General features: G+C 54.7%; 1 protein-coding gene across 1 annotated transcript in view; it reads right to left on the bottom strand.

The window, feature by feature from the left end:
- The window catches only part of SLIT3 (slit guidance ligand 3), a 533,716-nt gene that overhangs the window by 69,293 nt on the left and 442,860 nt on the right, over positions 1 to 21,563 (bottom strand). Inside the window, exons 9-12 of the mRNA XM_036313891.1 lie at positions 20,342 to 20,483; positions 10,018 to 10,089; positions 4,409 to 4,480; positions 818 to 889 (exon numbers count right to left, since the gene is read on the bottom strand). Coding sequence (XP_036169784.1) covers positions 818 to 889; positions 4,409 to 4,480; positions 10,018 to 10,089; positions 20,342 to 20,483 — 358 coding nt within the window. The remainder of the gene's footprint in view (positions 1 to 817; positions 890 to 4,408; positions 4,481 to 10,017; positions 10,090 to 20,341; positions 20,484 to 21,563) is intronic.

Raw genomic sequence — 21,563 nt, 5'->3', positions numbered from 1 at the left:
CAGGATACTCGAGAGCGATTCCTGATCCCAGCAGGCATCGTGGTGCATGGAGCCAACATGGGCACGGACATGCACACATACCCGCCCCCCACACCCACAGAATATACATGTAGATGCTACAGCTACCTCCTCACAAACCAGAGGTAACTCCCCCACATCATACAATCTTAAAGTACAGGAGGAGCTGAATTCCTCCCCTCACCTCTCCACATCAGAGTTCACGTAGCTTCTTCAAACACGAAAGCGCAAATGACCAGAATGAAATACAAGCAAATAAATAATCCCAGAGCTCAAAATTCAAGGCAACAAATCTTCCTTAAATTAAATAAACACGTCCCTCTCGGCCATATCTTACCAGATGGAGTCACATCGGTGACTGATTAGGCGCCTCTCTAATTCTCTCACCCCCCTGCTCAAGGTCACATGTCTGCCGGCAGCTCCGTGGCTTCAGGACTGGGGTTTGGTGTATGTTTTAGTTCCCTGTCCCTAGCACACGCCCCTAAGATCCTACTCCTTGTAGGATTCAGCTCGGGCCTAATCTCCAGCCCCCAGCCTACGGTGAGTGCTATGCCTGGGCCAGGCTCCCAGCCGTAACCTGTAGGTTTGTTCACATTGACCTTGGACTTCCTCTGCCCACTCCCTGGCCCTCCTTCTAACAAAAGGAGGTGCTGCAGGTAAGGGGCACAGCTCAGATTTATTTTTTCCTGTTGGTGGGTGGAGAGTCACAAGAAGAGCACTATGGAGCAAGGCTCCAGGTTTGCAGGACGGAGCCTGCCAACGGTCCCAGACACACACACAGCAACCAGTTCCTACTCACAGCAGCTGCAGGGACACCAGCCCGTCAAACAGCCCCTTGGCAATCTCGGTGATCTTGTTCCCGTAGAGCACCCTGGAAAAGAACGCAGAGGCGGCGGTCACCGTGGATGTGTGGCCACTGGGACCCACTCATGTAGGAGGCCGCCACCTCGGCCACTTGGGGGGAAAGGGCTGTCAGAGTCCCCTTCCCCATCCGCCTCATCCCTTCTCGTCACCAGGGAGGTGGCCGCAAGTGCCACCCGGGCTGGGGGCACAGGCTGCCCGGGAGGCGAGGAGAAATGGGCTCTACGCTTTCGCTCCTGGGCAGCCCAGCCCAGCCCAGCCCAGTAAGCGGCCCCCAGTGGGAAGAAGCTGTCCCTTTGTGGTGCCGCCTGGACCTGCCAATGTGACTCACACCCCGGCAATAAATGCGATGTGGGGGAGGCTGGCTGGCCCTGTGTCTGCTCCCCTTCAGTATTGATCAGGCTGAGCCCAGCCCACAGGCCATTTCCTTTCAGTCTCCCATCGCATCCTGGGAATCCTGAGCGGAGTCCTCCCATCATCCATCTGGACAGGCCTCTGGCTGTGTGGGGTCCCGCCCAGCTGGCTCAGAGGCTGCTGAGTCAGGGACTGGCTCTCAGGAAAAAGGGGGGGCAAGGAACTGTGAGCTCGGCGGGATGGCGGCTTCTGCACTCCGCCCTCCTCCTGTCCTCTGAGCCCCCAGAACCCAGGACGCCGGGTTCTTTCACCCCTCACGCTGGGTGTCCAGGCACGGGATGGTCTCTGGTGACTTGGGAAGCTGGGAGGAAGGCTGCTGGGTCTTCCACTCCGGCCGGTGCCCCGTGGCTCCCGCTGGCCCTCGGCCCAGGCACGAAGACCCTCGGCCTCTCTCTGCCTCACCCACGGCATAGACGTGCTGCCTCTCGGGCCCGGCCTCCTCTGAGATGGAGGGAACTTAGCTGAGGAGGGTTTGGTGTGCGTGTGTTTTAATTCCCTATGGGCCCTGAAGCGCCCTGAATGAACACAGTTCACCCCCATCCAGGCTGCTGTGTATCTTTGAGGAGGTAAAATGTGAGGATGAGGAGATGGTAAATGGGAGAGAGCAACCAAAACCCGTTTTCTAGACGCCACCAGGAGTGAAGAGTGAGCGTCTCGCTTGGCCCCTGGGTGTATCTCACGAATGTTTCAACAAATGAATGACTAAATAAAAGCCAGCATGATGGCTCAGGCTCACATTCTAATTTATATTAACGTCCCGCCGCGCACTGTGCCCAGTGCCGTAATGTCACTGCCTGCTCGTCCCGACGCCCCAGCTTCCGCACGGCAGAGCTGGCGGGCGGCGGGACCAGGGGTCTGGGCAGGGGGCCCCACATCATCCATCCTGCCTCCTGGGGGACCTCCCCCAGCCTAGTGGGTCCGAGCACACCCTGCAGGTGGACGGGGCTGTGGGTCCCCAGGTGGCATCTGGGTGCGGACTCTTCCTGCTGCCATCTCCACACCCTGCAGCTTGGCCCCGCCTTCTCTTCCCTGGGAAGGGTCTCCTGAGTATTTTGATTACTGCTTCTCACTACCTGTCACCCTATTTTTACTGCTTTTCCTCTTCTCATTATATCATGTTATATTACCGATATATAGGGTGGGGCGAAAGTAGGTTTATAGTTGTTCGTATAGAACATAACCAATAATAATACAAGAATAAACTGTGTTTTGCATACTCACAGCTGTAAACCTGCTCCCCGCCCCCCCCCCCCCCTCCCGTCGTACTTATTTACTGTAGAAACATTCCGGGCCTCCCCACCAGCCCTTGAAGACAGGCTGTGGTGACACCATGCAGCCAGACTGGGCCCTAGAGCTGAGGACGGGCCAGGCATCCAGCACAATCAATGCTGAAGGACTGAATGGACAGGGATGCGTGGAGGCTTTCCGGCCCTTTCCCGTGGCCACTCTGAGCTTGGACCGAGTGTTAGTGTTGAAAGCCCACGAGGCCCGGGTCTTGCCTGTCCAGGTCACTGCCATTCTCAGTCCCCACACTGCTCCTCAGCACAGAGGGTGACACTGAGGGGTGAATGTATAAACTGGGGGTGAGGGTGGGGGGCACTTCCCTTAAACAGGGCCCCGATACAGTTCCGAATCGGCCAGCGGCAGGCCAATTTCAAGTCCGGCAACCATATTTTGAATTTCTTTTCCTGCAGGACCGAAGCATCTCGCTGTCTTCAGACTATTCCCACATCCTGGCAGGGGGAAACCGGACCAGGGGACCAGGCCGGTGGGGCAGGGCTGGGATCCTGGGGGCACATGGCCACTCTCTCGTCTCCTCTGTGGTCATCAGATGCAAATCTCACACGCAGTCCTGTCTGATATCCCAGCCAGATGTCCTACCTGATAAATGAAGCTAATTTTCTCTGCGAGCAGCAAGGCCACGGATGCATGGAGACACCTCCTTGACCTCCCGCATTCTTGGTGGGGTGGGACCAGGGGGGGAGCTGTGTAGCTTCTTACCTGCCCACTGGCTAATGAAGCAAAGAGGCAGAGCGTGGGCACCGGCCTCTGAGCCGCCACACTCCTGCCCGGTGGGCGGCCACCAAGGACAAAAGCAATACCGACCGGTTATGCCTTTGCTGTGTCCCACTGTTTACTTTTCACCTCACCCCGCGGCAGCAGAGCATGAGGATCGTGGATTCTGGGGTCGAATCCAGCCGCTGCCGCTGGTTACGGAGGACTTTGGATGAATTACATGTGTCTATCCACCGAGGTTTCTTTTGTACCATAACTACGTGTCAGAGATCCAGCCAGGATTGAAACGATAAAACCCCCAGTCTATGTGGAGCTCGGACGGAGTCTGTCTTAGAGGGTGCTGTGAGGAGGGAACGGCAGGGCTCCTAGCACAGCGCCTGGTACGCAGCAGGCGCTCAATAAAAGCTGCCGGTTGTTCTAGTTGCTGTGACCACTGTCACCGGGTGTGCTTCGGGCAGGAAGGTATCACTGTCCCCTGTGCCCAAGGGTGAGTCACTGACAGTCAGGACAAAGCCCCGCCCCTTCCTGCCCAGGGGTAGGGTGGGAGTGGGGGTTTCTGAGCCCAGGACAGGCAGGTCTTCTGTTCCACCCAGTGGGCAGCCCTAGGGCTCCCAAGCGGAGGAAGGAAGGACTTGTAGGGTGGGGCTGATGCTTCCTCCAACACCATGAGCTGGTTTGGAGAAAGAGTCTGAAAACCAGGGGAAGAACATGAGCTCCTCCCTGGACCAGGCCGCATTCGTGGGGCAATGGGTAATAAACATCGGTTATAAACATCTGTTCCAAGCCTCACCCCACCTCCCCGGAGAGCACGGCCCAGGCCTGCGGGGTGGGAGGGGGAGCGTGGTTAGAGTAGAAGATGCATTGGAATTAAAAGCCAATAACTGGGAAGGCTGCCAGGCAGTTAATCGATAGAAATAATGCATCTGGGTTGTAGAAATATTCCCCAAGATCAATTTCCCCTGAAGAAATATTTGTGTCCCTTACCAGGCTGCCACAAGTGTGTAAGGGAACATAAAGCCTTGACAAAGCCTCCTGAAAACGATGGATGTATTTCCCCCCCAGCCCCTCCCCCAGTCCCTGGCAACTACTCCCCACTTACAGTGACGTGAGCGATTTCAGACCCTGGAAGGCATCGGGAGCGATGTCCGATATCTGGTTCTTGCTGATGTCTCTAAAAACATGAACGTGAGAGTCTGAGAACGTGGCTCAGAGGTCTAACGGCCATTCCTACATGCAAATCAAGCATTTCAGGTATCAAAACGGTGAGAACTAATTCCCCAACCAATTTATTTAATCAGAGTGCAAGAGAAGGGCTTCAAGACCATTCAGGTCAAAATATTCGGAATGTACTGCGTGCATCTCACTCTCCTGACTTCAAAGCACGCCCACCCCTGGCACCTGCCCTTGATGGGCTTTGCACATGCAAGCCCTCCTTTGGCAGGTGGGAAACTGCGCCCAGTCAAATCAGGGCCTTGCCCAGGTCACACTGCCGACAACGACAGCACAAATGAAGCAGAACCAGCCCCACCCAAACACAGGCCAGGCGTCCTCTAAGTGGCCCGTCCTACCTCACGCCTCAGCAAACGCTCATTTTTCTCCCCAAAAGTCCTGAGTCATTTCACTTCCCCAGTGACATTTCCTCCTTGACCTGCGAGGCTCTGAGCAGGACTTGAGGCTTCACTTGGCTCAGGGCATCCTCCAGCCGTGTGGGTACCTCATCAAGAGGGTCCCACAAGACGGCGCTGAGACCTGGACTTGGCGCAGGCAGTGCTCCCTGCACAGGAGCAGCCCCAGGCCCATGACGTCCAGGCTTTGTGACACTGTGAGCGAGAGGCAGGCTGTGTGAGAAGGCAGCTGGCCTGGCCTGGCTGGTGGAGGGGCTTTGGGGCCTCCTCAGAGCAGGAGGCTGCTGTGTTCCAGCATCCCAGGGACCTCTGAGCATCCCAGCGACCTCTGTGCACCCCAGTGACCTCTGCACATCCCAGCGACCTCTGCGCATCCCAGCGACCTCTGCGCATCCCAGGGACCTCTGTGCATCCCAGCGACCTCTGCACATCCCAGCGACCTCTGCGCATCCCAGCGACCTCTGCCCATCCCAGCAACCTCTGAGCATCCCAGGGACCTCTGTGCATCCCAGCGACCTCTGCACATCCCAGCGACCTCTGCGCATCCCAGCGACCTCTGCGCATCCCAGCGACCTCTGCGCATCCCAGCGACCTCTGAGCATCCCAGGGACCTCTGTGCATCCCAGCGACCTCTGCGCATCCCAGTGACCTCTGTGCACCGGCCTCGAGCTCTTGCTAATGGCTCTTCACGGAGGAAGACTGTCTCTCAGGTCACTGGCTCTGGGATGGCCTCAGGCCCCCATCGCTGGACAGGGAGATGCTCCAATCTCAGCGACAAGGAACCACTCCCGCTCTTCCCCTCTAACAAAACGAATCAATAGGTCCTTGCTCTTGTGCAGAAGAGGGCTAGCTGGGGTCTTGGCGGGTCAACGAGGAGGAGATGGAATAGGAAGAAGAAAGCACATTGAGGCGGATTCCTGAGCTACTGCCTCCTGCACATCCTGCCCTGCTTCTCTCCCTCCAACATCCTCAGAGCCTTGCCGCCCCCTCGCCGGCCTCGCTCCTTCCCCTTCCCTCCCTGTCTCCAAGGCCTGCAGGTTGAAAGACACTTCACGGGTCAGGTGTCTTGGGCAGCGCTGAGGGCTTATCTCTTTAGCTGCCGAGACGGCCTCTGACAAATCCACAGATTGTGCCTGCGAGCTCGCCGGCTTACCCCGGCTTTCCTCCGGCGCTCCATTTTTGTCTAAGGGTCTTAACAAGCAAATGCCCGGATTATCCTAAGCTTGCTCACCTTCAGCACCGCTGCCTGGCAAGGAATTTCAGGCGAGCACACAAGGTCTGCGTTCAAGTCTGAGAGCAACTGTTTCATTGCTGTTGTTTCTCCTGATGCTAGACGTGCCCCTGAGGTGCTCGGACGTCTAGCATGCAGAGGAGTTCTGTGGCCAGTGGGGAAGCCTTGTGTTAGCCTGGTGAGGGCCACCTGGGTTCCAGTCCCCAATGAGACTTGGTCCCAGCCTCTGCTGCACTAGGTGCGTGTCTCGTGGTTTTGGAGGTGGTGGGGACAAGGAATAGTCCAGGTGGGAACTGACCCTGTGGTCACTTCGTCCTCATCCTAACTCTGCGGGAAGGAAGCGGCAGCCCTGGGGGGTGAGGAAGCGGGGATCGGGAGTGGCCGGATGCGGCTGTTCAGGCTCAGAGTTGGCACCTGGAGGAGCCTTGCTCTCACTGCAATGGAGTGGCTCACAGTGGTGCTGGATAGGAAGGCAGCTGGAACGGCTGAGGGTACCCACCTGTCTCCGTGCTCAGCCCCTCCCAACCCACCCAGGGTGGCCCCAGAGCAGACTCTGGGTGTCTGGGTCACTCTCGACCGGTGGTCCTCAACCTCAAAAACGTCACGGGTGCGTTTATTAAAAGGCAGAGTCTGACTGGGTTGGCTGGGGAGTTGGGGTAAGAAATCTGCATATGTTACAAATTCCCAGGTGCTGTCCATGCAGGTGGCCCCTGAGTCAGACCTTAGGCCACAGGGTCCTAGAATCTGGTCAGTCTCAGACCCACCCAGTCTCCTGGGACTTATAAACGCAAAGGCTGAGAGAGCGTGGCCTTCCCAGGCAGTTTGGGACCGAAGTAGCCGATTCCAGGGCCGACAGGGGTCAGTGGGAAAGAAAGGTGTGTGACAGGCAAGCTGGAGCCCGTGGGACGCTGCTCTGCCTGAGATGGTGCAAATGGAGAGCTCAGCACCGCCCTGGCCGAGCAGCACAGGTGTGTCCCCAGGGTCAGGGCCACCAGCTACCCAACCCCGTAAGCCCGGGGTCCTCTCCGACGCCTCTAACTTTCTCTAAAGATGGCTTCTCTACCTGGATACAGGTTTTTACCTGGAAATGCTGCTACACTAAGCTGACCACTAGAGATGGGTGGGAACAAAGCCCCTCATTCAGGCAGAATTCTTCACCGTCGTCTTATTATTAGAGATAAGAGAAGGATGCGGTTGAGGGGAAACCTGGGTTTGTTGGGTCATAGAGACAAACTTGCCACGCACACCTAGGAGGAATCCACGCTTAGGGTTTTAAAATCCGTCCTCACCAGGCGCCCTGCTTCCCCCAAGCCATCGCATGTCAGCAGGAGTTTCTGGACTTCTGTTAGAGAAATGCTAAGCAGTCTCTCTTCCCTACCACCATTCCCTTGGGGAAGAAGGGGCCTCAATGAGAGTGATCGAAAGTTAGAGTCCCTTCCCAGGCCGTGGCTGAGAAGGCCTTCTGAAGTTTGCATACACAGATCATGGCACGTCTAACAGGAGGAAGACAGGGCAGTAACATACAGCCAAGCTCTAAATTACCTGGACTTCACCAAAAAGTAGAGCAGGAACTTAAATCATGCAAGAGATATAGGCTGGGGCAGGGACTGAACTTGTCATTTGTCACTGAAATTACTAACTGGCTGCATAATCAAGCTGGGCTTTAAAAATGAATTGGGGGGGGTAGTTATGGAGAGCGAGCTGGGGAGGCAGGGAGCCAGGAGATTAATGGGCCAGGGTTTTAAATATTAAGGCCTATATTTATCCAGCTCCTCCGGCAGGAATGCTGCCAAGGGGAGGGGAGAGCGTGCGAGGGCTGCCTCATTAGGCCGGCTTCCACTCCTGGAATTGCACCAGGAGAAGAGCCTGCTTGGTTTGGATTTCCAGGGAGATGAGGAGTTGGCTTCCTGAGATCTGAGGCTGAAGCCTATTAGTGCCACCGCTTCGCCGGGTGTTTATTTTTGACATAAAAGGAGTCAGCGGGCACTTAACCTCTTTAACGTGGGCCTCGTCCTCCAGGGAAATGGATGCTTCAGCCCTGAGTGGAAGGGCACAGCCAATCCATGCACATCCCCTGCCTCTCTCCTCGCTCTGTGGGGTCAGCGGGAGTAAGTGCAGTGGAAACGGCGCTGTGATGGCTGAGCCGTAATAATGATTTCTTAGCCTGGAAGAGGGAACGGCGTCGCCTGTCCCCCTCCCCAGATTCTTAGCTATGACGGGGATGGATGGGCCATTTCTGAACCCTACTAGCCCCTGCAGAGGGCCCAGGTCTGGTGGCTCACAGAGCAGTGCTCACGGGGCCATGTGATGGGGAGGGCGGTGCCGACGTTGCCTCAACAGCGGGAGGAGGGCGATCGTGCTCTCTGTGCTGCTGTGGGAGGGAAGGGGCAAAGGTCTGGTGCACCAGGCGTTGAGCCTGTCGTGGTGGCAGTGATGTTGGTTAAGGTGGTCACGGCGATGGTGGGTAATCACGGGCATGTCATAGAGCTGGAGGATAAAACCCTTCTAACCTCACTTAGAAAGAATAGAAAGGTCTTACCATAGTCTAAAGCAGCGGTTCTCAACCTGTGGGTCGTGACCCCTTTGGCAGTCGAACGACCCTTTCACAGGGGTCGCCTAAGACCATCCTGCATATCAGATATTTACATGATGATTCATTACAGTAGCAACATTACAGTTATGAAGTAGCAACGAAAATAATTTCATGGTTGGGTCACAACATGAGGAACTGTATTTAAAGGGCCAGAAGGTTGAGAACCACTGGAAGGGTCCATGGGATCTAGGCCAGTGATGGCGAACCTTTTGAGCTCGGCGTGTTAGCATTTTGAAAAACCCTAACTTAACTCTGGTGCCGTGTCACATATAGAAATTTTTTGATATTTGCAACCATAGTAAAACAAAGACTTATATTTTTGATACTTACTTTATATATTTAAATGCCATTTAACAAAGAAAAATCAACCAAAAAAATGAGTTCGCATGTCATAGGTTCGCCATCACTGATCTAGGCCTTACCCGCCTCTCCGACACCCACTTCATTCTTCACTCACTCCACATGCACACTCCCCTTGCACATTCCACACGCACACTCTCCATGCACAATCCCCATTGCACACTCCCCTTGCACACTCCCCCATCCACATTCCCTTGCACTAACACCCATGCACACTGCCCACGGCCTTTTACGCATCCTTCCCCCGAGCCTGGCATGACTCACTTCCTCTACTCGGCGACCTGCACATATTGGCCTTCAGGACAAACCCCCCTGAAGCCCACCCACCATCACTGTCTGTGCCTTCCCTTCCCTTGTTTTACTTTCTGTGTGTAGCAATTTCCAGGGCTGAGGTTAATGTCTGTGCTCTCTCACAGACACGGAGGCCCCACGAGAGCAAGACCACCTCAGTTCACGCCCCAACCACAGACTCTAACCCAGCTCCTCACCCCCAGCGGGTGTTTGTTGAGTGGCTGTGTGTGGTGGTAGCAACGCTGGTGACAGTGCTGCAGAATGACACGGCCACTGCCACCGTCCATAGAAGCTCCTATGCTAGGTCCACATTGCAAAGCCGGAGAGCGATAGGAAAGGTGACGGCGTTTTTAGGCCAAAGGAGCTCCACCCCCACCCAGACCATTTCCTTTGCTCTCGTTGGAGCGGCCCTCGCTGTCCAACCAGGTGTGTGGGTGTCAAGACCCTTTTACCTACCGTCGGAACGCAGCACTGCTGAACCTTAGCTCCCAGGCTTAGGGCACTGCCCGGGGAAACCTGACACAGCCTGTCACCTGAGCAGGCTGCCCACCAGAGCTACCCCCAAACTGAACACGCGTGGGCTCGTTTGTGTCAGGGGGGAGACTCACATTCGCTTCAGCTTCTTGTACGGGGTGAAGGCTCCGGCAGGGATGGATTTAATGGAGTTCTGCTCCAGGCGTCTGGGAAACAGAGCAGAGGAGAGTCAATTAACCGTCCGCCCTTCACCCGGGGTCGCTGAGGGCTCTGAGGGCAGGAGGGTCTCTCCCACCAGGTGGTGCACATTCTGGGTCCAGGAGGCCAGGCAGGCACCGTGCAGAAGCCAGAGACGGGTGTTCTGCTGCATGGAGCACCCGCCTGGGGCTAGAAGAGGTGACATCCCCCGAGGATGGGTTCCTGCTCATTGTAAGCTGGCTCCTGAGGCAGCAGCTTCTTCAGAAGAAAGCTCTGAGGGTAACAGATAGAGCTCGGGGAAGTCAGGGGAGAGAGAAGAGTAGAAAGCGAAGGACCAGGCCAGCCCCGCTTGGTGGAAGTGTGTCACTGTTCTCATAGAACTGCCACCCTGCTGTGGGGTCCTGGACAGGCACACACGACAGTGGCTGACTTCACGTCTGGGTTTCTTTTCTTTTCTTTTTCTTTTAGGAATAATTGACATATAACATTATGTTAGTTTCAGGTGAATAGCCTAATGACTCTATTTATTTCTGCTTTTTAAAAAACAATATATCTTTATTGATTTCAAAGAGGAAGAGAGAGGGAGAGAGAGATAGAAACATCAATGATGAGAGAAAATCATCCATCAGCTGCCTCCTGCACGCCCCCTACTGGGGATGGAGCCTACAACCTGGGCATGTGCCCTGACCACGAATTGAACCGTGACCTCCTGGTTCATAGGTTGATGCTCAACCACTGAGCCACACTGGCCGGGCTATTCCTGGGTTTTTCAATTGGCTGTTCTAATCTGTGGAGAAAGAGGCCTCCCATCTTTAACTCCTGCCTGACATTCATCAAGCTGGCTCCCCGACGTCCTGGAGACGTCAGGGGAGCTGGCTGGACCTCTCACTGCCCTGGGCTGCTGCTCGAATCCAGGGCTCTCACATCTTACAGACTCCCCTGAAAAGCGTCCTCTCCTATTACCCTGGGAAGATGAGAGCTGCTGCAGGCCCAGGGCCCAGAGCTTCCGTGGAAGAGAAGGGACTGTGGGGAGCGAGCGCTCACTTCCATTCTTTATTCTTTTGTCTCTCAAATGACTTCCTGTCACCAGGAACAGGTGTGGTGGGAAAGGGCCTGGGCGGGAGGCGGCCCCTATTAGAGCTGATGAATGATGGCCCGGTCCAGGCTGAGGACGCAGCCTCTCCCCTCATCCATCTCCCTTGTCTCCGAGGTGCGGATCTTATCATCACCTCCTCATTCGGCATGGAGGCTCCCCAAACCTCAGCTGGAAGACACAAGGAAAGGTGTGTGTGTGTGTGTGGGGGCGGGGGGGGAGGGAGGGGTAAGAGGAAGCCACAGGAGGAACCGGCTCCCTCTGAGGCCATGTCTGGGGGCTGCACACTCCTGGCTGGGACGAACCTATTCATCTTGAAGAGTAATCCCCGCGGCAGAGTGGGGGGACAGTCGTATTAATTTGTGCCTCTGCGATCTCATCTTCATTGGGGAACAGAGTATCTGTTACTGGAACGGCTAATGGAGCAGTTTGCCAGCAATTTTCCCATTTCAAACAACATCTCGGCTGCTAATGGGGAAGGGTTTGTCAGGCCGACCCATAACACCGACAAATCACTCCCCAGGCCAGAGGGAGGGGGAGGCAGGGGAGAAGGAGGGGTGGGGGGAGCAGAGGGGGAGCATCGGGACAGATCATTCCAGGCTGCCGGGTGAAGAGTGTGCAGACGAGACTGCACGGTCTGCTGAGAAAGCCTTTGCGGCCGCTGGAGGGGCGGGGAGTGTGCGCCGTGGGGCACGTGGGCGCAGGCTGGCTGGGCAGGACCTGGCTGGCTCACAGTGAGCCACAGAGATACCACAAGGTCTCAGAGGCCTGGTCTCACAGCCACCCACCTAGGCCTCTCAGGCAGGCCGCCTTGGCTGAGCAGTTCCAAGGACATTGGCGTTCTCCAGATAAACAGAGGTCAGCAGGGTTTTCTCAGCTCAGACAGCAGCTCTGTGGGTCTCTGGGGCCGCCAGGCAGGTGGCAACTGCTCTCCAGGAATCCTGAGATTCCCCTGCCACTCAGGCGAGGGATTGAGGCTGATGGTGCCTCAGGAGGGAGCCACTGCCTCTCAGCTTGGCAAGATGACACGACCCGCTGCTCCTGGCTGGGGGCCAAGAGCCCGTACAAGTCAGGTCAGCGCAGGGCGTGCGGTTCTTAATCACGTACCTCCACTTAGGGGAGGTGCAAGGCTGAGGGAGGGACAAGTCTGTGAACAGGAGGGGACACCTGCCCCCCAGGGGTTGAATCAGCTGGTGTTTAATCCAGCTCAAGACGGTCCATCACGGAACCGAGCTTCATTGCTACCATCCAGGAAGAGCTGTTGTTTAGCATGGAGTGGAGTTGATTTATGTCCATTGTCTCTTTTCATCCTTACTCTGCCCAGGCAAGCGGTTGGGCCCTGTTTTGTGAATGAGGGAAGTAAAGCCAAGAGGGAACCATCTGTCCGAAGTGACGGAGCCGGTGGGGGGCAGCACTGACACGCCTCTGCTCCTGCCCACTGATCACACTGCCCCTCCATCGTCTAGGAAAAGGGGAAACTGAGGCCTGAAGTCACCGGAAAGTCTGAGGGGTTAGGAGGCCAGGGCCCCTTCTGAGACGCCACACAGCTTCTGCAGCAGCAGGTATTTTGTGCAAAGGCCGTGGGAGATGAGGGAAGAGGGAAGAGCGATCTGAATGTGTACAACATATGCAAACAGAGTGCAAAGGTGTGATTTTTGAACAAAGAACAAAGAGTTCTGATCTGAGCCTGTTAACCTGCAGGGGCGTGGCTGTGCCCCCCCTACTCTCAGGACTCGCACTCTGGGGAGGGTCTTTTCTCTGCTGTTACCGCTGCGGGTGCTGCTGTGGGTGCTGGCTGGGCACCCAACTCCACTGAGATGCCAAGGCCAGGAGTCGCAGGTTAACGTCGCCCCAGCGGCATCAGAGTTTGTCTCGGGGAGGGGTGGGTAGCTGTGAATAGTCAGCTACTTCAATGTAAAGGCCAGGGTAGCCATAATAGCAGCATAAGTGCTTAGAAGTCAGGCATTAGGCTGAGTTCAACAAGGCTTGTCTAACAACAATTACCCTCTAGGAGGCGGACCCTACGCACTACTGCCATGTCCACTTCAAACAGGAGGAAACTGAGGCTTGGAGATGGTAAGTCCCTTGTCCAGATTCATGGAGCCGGGAAGAGCTACGGCGGGACGCACACTCCGTTTCACCGGCTCGAGAGCCGCGTCTCCATCACTGAGCTGTGCCGAAGGCCCTTGGAGCTGAGGCCTCTCCATTCTTTCAGTCACTGCCCGTGCCCATCCCCGGGGCAACGGCCCTTCATCAGGGGGCAAGGCTGTGTGCACACCCGCCTCTATGCGGCAGGTACCCCGGTGGTGGTTACGCAGAGCCCAGCCGTACAGCCGGCAGCAAGCGTGCACAGATGCGTACTCCCAGCGACACAAACTCAGAGCGGAGGACAAAGGCAGCATTAACACCAGCAAAACCCGGCACACTCAGGGTTGCGTCTGAAGCCAATAGCTGTTTTAGGTCTCACTTAACTGGCACGTGTGTCTTTCTTTGTCTGGCAAACACCCTTCAGGCTGCCAGCCGATCTGGTAGAACCGGCATAAAAACAAACACAGATCAAACACCCGAGCCTCTTCCACCCAGTAAAACGCCGGGAACACCCGACGGGGGTTTCAGCCGTGCACCGTCTGCATCGATTTGCCCTAGTTACTTGGTGCTGCCTTAATGATCTGTCACTTGCAAACTCACCACTGAACACAATATATTTCTAGCCACACGTAAGTCAACACCATGCCAGGGAGCCTGCCTGGGGCCGCCAGCCACCTGGCAGAGAGGGCCCGGAGCTGGGCTGGACCCCTGGTGGTGAAGTGGTTGAGGCCGTGCGGACGACGAACATCCACCCTCTACTGAGGCCTTCTTCTGTCAGACACTGTGCTCGCCACACGTGGGCTCATTTCATTCTTTCCACAACCCAGCAAGGCGATGGCATTATTAATACACCCATTTATGGATGAAGAAATCGTGGTACAAAGAGGCCAGTTTGCCTGATGCCAAGCTGCTGGTAAATGGCAGAGCCTGCATGGAACCTAGAGTGGCCTGGTGCCAATGCCTGCATTCTTCACCCTGAGCTACACTGCCCACTCCCAGAAGCCACCTTCGTGAGAGCTTGCAGTGGTTCTAGTCTTTCCATCTCTAGTATTCCCTGGACTTGGGAACTCTTGCTCGATGTCCAGGTCCTGCTAAAGGAAGGAAATTCCATGTGTGTCCTTCCCCAAGGTCACCCTGGGCCGTCGGAGAAAGGCAACATTGCTCCTCTGGGCCTGGAATAGGGCTGAGGGGAGGTCGCGTCAAGGTCATGTTGCTGGCCTCTCCCTTTCTCTACCTCTGCTCCTGGTGGTTCTGCAGACCAGCAGTGAGTCCTGACATCCCCACCGAGTGTGTATGCTTGGTAACAGCAGCGATGAGGATGCAGGCATCTGTGGCCTGAGCCGTTGCTAAGCTGCTCTGCAGAACACCTGGCGTCACCGGCGGGAACAGGGGGACCGACGCAGAGCCGAGTCTGCTCCTACTATATGCACATGCTCAGAGGCCTCCAGCAGGGGACATTTTTTTTTCATCTTAGAAAAAATGAATGAAGAATAAATAGTGTGGGAACTTGAGCCTAATCATTCTATCATGGGCTATATGTATACATGCCCATAAATTTTTTCTTTTTAGATCTCATTTAGATCCCAAACACTGTGCTACTTTCTACATGGTGTTATTTAATCTTCATAGAAAATCTCTAGCAGATACCATGAGCTCCATTTTTCAAAGGGGGGAATTGGGTGAGGCAGGAGATGTTAGAGAAACGTGCCCCAAATAAGAGGTGGAGCCGGAATTCGCACCCAGGACTGTTTATCCCAAGGCTCTGCGTTATTCTGCTGCCTGATCGGCTTCCCCTTTTCCTCCTGCCCCCCCACCCCCACCCTCTTCCCGTGGCAGACCCCCAGAAACCTGGGGCTCTCAGAACATTAGGAGAATCACTGGTGTCAGCGATTTCCAGAGCCCTTCAGCCTTTTTGTTCTGTTGGCTGCTTTTCTGTTTCTGTTGTTCAGTTCTTTCTCTCTTTTTAAATCCCCTGCAGACATGGTCATGGGGGAGGGGATATTTGCTTTTGTGAAGCAGCTGTCTCCCCGCCCAGAAGGACACCGGGGTTGAGGTGAGGCTAGATGGAGAGTGGGGCGGCTTCCCCCCAGATGCTTTCACTTATAATTGACCCCAAAGCCCACCACAGTCTTTTCCCACCAGACACACTGCCCTGTCCTAGCGAAGGCCCAAGGCACTGGCGGACACTGTGGGGTATGGAGCAGAAGTGGAAGAAGATGGGGCTCCGGGTGCAGATGGCCCCTCTTCAGCCCCGAGGACACAGGAGGTGGGCTGAAGGTGACAGAACAGGAAACATGGGGGATCGGGCTCTCCCCAGAACTGTCTCTGCCAGGGGCTGGAGCTGGTCAGAGAAGTGAGCGGGAGCAGCAGGAACGGCCAGCCAGGAGCTCCTCCGTTTTGAGGAATGAGGAACGTTTGCTGTGAACCGTCTCACTGCGGGCTCTGAGGAAGAGAGCTATTTTTAGAGGAACTGGTTCTGCTGTGGGGGGAGACCAGCACACACTCCTCCGAGCTGCTCTGCCTCTGAAAAGAACCTAAAAGAGGCTGCCAGATGGCCTTGCACGAGAGGAGCTCCTCCCAACCCAAAAGGTTGGCGAGCACGGAACCCCTCCCAAGGTTAAGAGCATCACTACCAGCTAAGAATCGAGAGTCGGGAGCACAAAGTCTGACTTGGTGCCAAGCATCCCGAGGGAGAGGGAGAAGGATGGGTTGTGGAGGTGGCTGTGAACACGAGGCGGCAGAAGGAGAAGAAGTCACATTCGGCTGACTTTGGGATGATAAATCAGACACTTCCCAGTCATCCTGGGGTGCAGCCTGCAGTTTCACTCTCCGCTCCCGTGTTTCTCATCTGTCAGCCTCCCCCGCCTGCTGGGCTTCTCTCCCTGCCGAGGCGAAGCATTTCAGCGGCTTGAAAGACCTTTGAGTTGCCACACAGGACCCTGAGCGCCGGCTTTGTTGCCTTTAGGAGCGAGCAGGTTTCCCCTAAAGTTCTCCCCACCAACCATAGAGTCTCGCCTCACTGACTTTGATGCCTCAGCTTCATTGCATCGCAGAAGGGAATGAGGCAAATGCAGCAGGAGAAGTCCTGGGCAATCTATCTGGTTGGCCTGGGTGCCCCAGGGCAGCAGGGGCAGGGGCAGCCTTATTTGCAAGTCCCCATACATTTGCGGTGAGCCACCTCCAGGCTCAATTCATCATGCAAGTGGCTAGTCTAGTTCGCCAACCTATTCTCTCACCCTTAACTTTCAAAAAACTGACTTAGCTTTACGGAGGGACCTCTGGTAAAGGTAGGTCCAGCTCCTCTAGCATGGTTTCTAACCTCTCCCCATGCCTAATAAAAGTGGTGGCCATAGCAACAGCAGTAGTACTAATTGTAGTAGCAAAGTGACAGCAGTCGTTGCTAAGGCAGCGTATCTCCTGTGCCAGACCCAAGGCTAAGCATGTGACGGCATCCATTCACTCACCCCCACAAGGATCAGTAAGAGGGTACCGGTAGCCTCTGCTTTCCATTTGAGAAAAACAAGGCTCAGAAAGGTTATTTGCCGATGGCGAAAAGTCAGGGTTGCAGCTAGAAGTGGGGGTTTGCCTGCATCCCTGGCCTACACTTTTAAGAACCTGGCTGCTGTTTGCAGTTGCTTATTTTTGGAAACACTCTAGCTAGGCTGGTCATTCCCAGACTTTTGGATTTCATAGGCTAAGTGGTTAAAGAGCTTTTATTTTGCCAATTAAGGCAATCTCTCTCTTCCTCTCTCTCTGTGTCAGACATAATACATATTTATATAGAAACATGCATTTACAATTATATAATAATTACACATATAATTAAACACATTTAAGACATCACACTCACACATATTCTACTTTCAGTGGCCATCACTTTATAAAATAAAAGATATTTTTAAAAAATATATTTTTATTGATTTCAGAGAAGGGAGAGGGAGAGAAAGAAACATCAATGATGAGAGAGAATCATTGATTGGCTGCCTCCTACATGCCTCCTACTGGGGATCAAACCCGCAACCCGGGCATGTGCCCTTGATCGGAATCAAACCTGGGACCCTTTAGTCCACAGGCCGACACTCTATCCACTGAGCCAAACCAGCTAGGGCGAGGGTATTTTTTAATAACAACATTAACAACAGGATAAGAAAGTCCAGGAATTTATAATAAAGGACCTTCCTTTAAGTAGAATATTTTTGCTCAATGGAAAAACATCAAGTTGGCCTTATGTTTCTCAGTTTATTCCAAATAAGAAAAGATTCAGTACTAACTAGGGAGCCCTTTGGAAACTGCTGCTCTAGCTTGTTAACATCCCCTCTAAAATTCGATGTCCAGATGCCAGCTCAACAGCCCGGCCTGCCTGCATTCCACCTCCTACACGGATATCTCCCAGTTCTCTCCACACCCCTGAGCTGTGTGCCTCCGAGGTTCAGAGATGAGGAACAGGCGAGGAGGGGGGCAGGGTCTGAGCTCCTGAGTCAGGGTTGGGGAGGGGGCCAACGGCTACAGCTTGACCTCCTCGACTGGCCTCTTTCATCGGATGTGTCTTGAGGCCTGGTCAAAGGGGGATCTGTGCCTGCCAAAGAGAAAACCTGGCAGATGGGGCAGAAAGGAAGGGTCCATGGGAATCTGAAACGACATGCTGTTGGCAGGAATCCTGTCTTGAACACCCATCCATCTCGGAGGGCCAGGGTCCTACCTTGGCACGATGGAGAGGGAAGGGGGCGGGCTCTTGTAAAGGAGAGCAAAGGTTAGCTGGGTGGCAAGAGGAATGTGGCTGGGAGGAGAAGTGGAAAGACCGTGGTGGGGAGAGAGAGAGGCACGTGGAGGGAACGAATCACGGGAGGGAGAAAAGAAGGGAACAGAGTGCAGAAAGGGGAGAGAATAAGGACAAGAATCAAGAGAACGAGCAGGAGGTATGAGCCGAAGAGGCACCGAGATCTAAGGGAATTCCACGGAAAGAGGGCCCTTCGAGGCCAGAGCCGTGAACCAGGAGTGAGGGAGAGTCACAGTCACGCGTGAGGGAAGTCATGGTGGATTCTTGCTGAAAGGAAGGCTGAGGGCTGAGTGACGGTGGATGAAGGCTCAGAAGGGGAGGGTATCAGGTTAAAGGGCCACTTGGCTAGCTAGCTCCCGGCTCCAGGAGGGGTGTGGAGGCACGGATTGTGTCCCCTGGGGCTGGGGAGGAAAGTGTCAAAGGAAATCAGAGACAAGCTGGCAAAGCAGACGGGGCCAGAAGAAACTGGAGCTCCGTGGTTGTACGTCAGTCAAGGTGAAACCAAAGTCCTTAAAATGCCTCCAGGATTTGGTCCCGTGTACCCCCCCCCCCCCCCCCCCCGAGCCATCCCCCAACACTCCCCACTGTGTTTCCTCCACACGGGCTTCCGGCCCACCAGGCACACCCCTACCTCAGGGCCTCAGCACAGTACTCTTCCTCCAGACGTTCACTCTTTGGGGTCTCATTTACCTCACTTTCTTTCCTTGCTTTTCCCAAAGAACCTACCACCTTCTAGCATATTATCTAATTTACTCTGCTTTGTTGATTGTTTGTCACACTCTCCCCACCACCGGAAAGCAAGCACCGTGAAAGCAGAAATTTTATCTACTTGTTGATGCTCCCCAAGTACAGAACAATGACTGGAACACAGTGAGCCCACAATAGGTATTTGTTAGAGGAATGTATGAATGGATGAGTCAATGGCCATCGTTGGGAACATAGGGCATGCAGAGGAGGAAGAGGTGAAAGAGGAGAAAGAGGAGAAAGAGGAAGAGGAGAAGGAAAAGGAGGAGGAGGAGGAGGAGGAGGAGGAAGAGGAGGCTATAGGAAGGGTGTGCAGGAGGAGGAGGAGGAGGAAAAGGAGGAGGAGGAGGAGATGAAGCAGGGAAGTGAGGGAAATGTGTGTCTCTTATTTGGAGGGATTTTATCTAATGATGTTTTCAGTAGGAGGGTTTCATCTAATCATGTCTTTAATAAAGTTGCCCAAAGGTGAATGTAGAAAATGAAAGTTATTGTCATATAGCGTGATCTCGGGGTCAATGCTGACTGCCCCTCCGCTCGATCCAAAATGAGACGTGGGCCATGTTCTCAGCAGAGGGAAGAGGGACGAGGTGGGGCTAGGTGGGCAAACCTGTGTTCCTAGGAATTGGGAGATCTGTGCACACACACAAACACACACCATCTTGCCCCCACATAAAGACTGTCTAGAGGACGACCATCGGATCTGAAACGACAGAGGGCTCAGTCTCGGGCTCAAGGGCACGGCTGTGACACCAGCTCCTCACCCGGGTTCTCCCCACCGCCACCGTCCAGGCACTGCCCACGTGCTCGGATCGCACGCAGAGCTCACACAAAGCATTCCGCTCAGTTTCACAGTGAGCCATTGGGGATAGGTAATCGTCATGTTACTACAGAAGAGAAAACTGAAGATGAGAAAGAGCAATCCTTTTGCCCGAAGTTCTCCCCCTCCCCCCTTAGTAAAGGGGGGAGCCAGGGGGCTCCAGGGGGCTGGCAAACTTCTACTACAAAGGACCAAACAGGGCATATCAGGCTGCTGGGCCGAACGGCTCACCTCTGCCTTCCCTGCACAGCCATGCACGGTACGTAAACAAGCGAGCGTGGCTGTGTTCCAATAAAGCTTCATTTACAGTAATAGGTGGGCTACGCGGGCCGTCACTTACTGCTCTCGAGTCTGTGCTCTTTTTTTGTTTGTTTGTTAATCCTCACCCGAGGGTATTTTCCCCCCATTGTTTTTTAGAGAGAGTGAAAGGGAGGGAGAGAGACAAGAGAGAGGAGAGAGAGAGAGAGAGAGAGAGAGAAGAGACATATCGATTGGTTGCCTCCCACGTGCCCCAATCAGAGCCAGGGATTGAACCTGTGACCCTTCAGTCCTGGGGCTGACACAACCAGTAAGCCAAACCAGCTAGGGCTAACCCATGCTCCTGAGCACGGACTGGCACAGCTGGGAAGCCTATAGGATAGCAGAGAGACCCCTGAGTGTTTAACAGTCAGCTCCCACAGCCCAACGGCAGCCGGTTCCTGGAGAACTGGCTGAGACAGGGGTGGCCAATGGGGCACTTACATTTCGACGATGCCTTCTGGCAGGTTGGCGGGGATCTCCGTCAAGCCCTTCCCCCGGCAGTCCACGATGTTGTTGCTGCAGGTGCAGGCCGAAGGGCAGGAGATGGAGTTGGCATTGCAGGATGGCGGCTCTGAGTGGGGGCCTGTGGGGCCAGAGCACAGTGGTCAACTCGTGCAGTGTCAGGAGCCGAATGGGCTCCTGGGCCCCTTCACCGGCTACCCAATGAGGCAGCACTACACAGTCAGCTACTTGGAAAAGAATCACCAGCGGATATTGTCCGCATCTTGCAGACACAGCTGCCTCTGGCTACACATTCAGCCAGGAGGAGAGATGCTGCCCTTGACCTGACTATTTCTGGATTGTTCCACCTGCTCTGTCAGCCTATCACCCTCATCTTTTAGAGAAAGAGCTGCTCTCTGAGTCAACCACACACAAAAACATGCCACGAGCTGACCCTGGGACTACTGTCTCAGGGTGCCCCATGTCTGGTGACCCCGCCAGTAGCGGGGGGGGGGGGGGGGGTTGGAGTTTACCTGGGATGTGGATGCCGAGTATAGACACACTTTCATTCCTTCCTCTAGTGTCTGGAAGTCACTGTCTAAACCAGTGGGAGGAAGGGAGGCGGGTGCACATCCCCGTGTGGGGCATTGGTGTTCAGGGTCAACACAGGCGTCAGCAGTGCCATCCAAGGCCATTTCACACAGCGTTTGCATACAGAGAACAAGCTAACAAAACTGGCTGCATTAGGAAAAGGCAAGTAAGTTACCTCGTATTTTGGAGTCAGCTCTTAATTTTGCTTCAGTCGAGAACTACTGTGAATTTAAACCAAAGTGGCAAAAACCCAAGAAATGGCATCTGAGGAGCTTACGCAGAAGGCGAGTGTAGATAAACATATGCGTCACAAACTAACTTGAAATTCCATCACACGGATCTAGTCACCCCCTGTGGTGGTCACACCGAACCTCTAACACAAGAAGTGAATGAGAACGCTTTGAAAAGACAGTAGATAAGTTTCAAATAGGATTAGTTCTTCAGAGTGAGGTCAGGATCCCAAACCCGTGGTTAGTTTTTCAAATGTGGACCCTGAGGTTCAAAAGGCAGACTCAGCCGAACAGCCCTCCTGGACCTTGTCCCAGGCCTGCTGCGTCTAGCAGGGCTGCTCTGCGTCTGCCCATGTCCCTCCTCCCAGAACAGAGGGCCCCGGGCAGCACCAAACTCAGAC

This window comes from Myotis myotis, unplaced genomic scaffold, assembly GCF_014108235.1.
Source record: "Myotis myotis isolate mMyoMyo1 unplaced genomic scaffold, mMyoMyo1.p scaffold_m19_p_6, whole genome shotgun sequence".
Lineage (NCBI taxonomy): Eukaryota > Metazoa > Chordata > Mammalia > Chiroptera > Vespertilionidae > Myotis > Myotis myotis.
The sequence above is the reverse complement of the archived record's forward strand: the minus strand, read 5'-3'. Positions and strand labels throughout refer to the sequence as shown.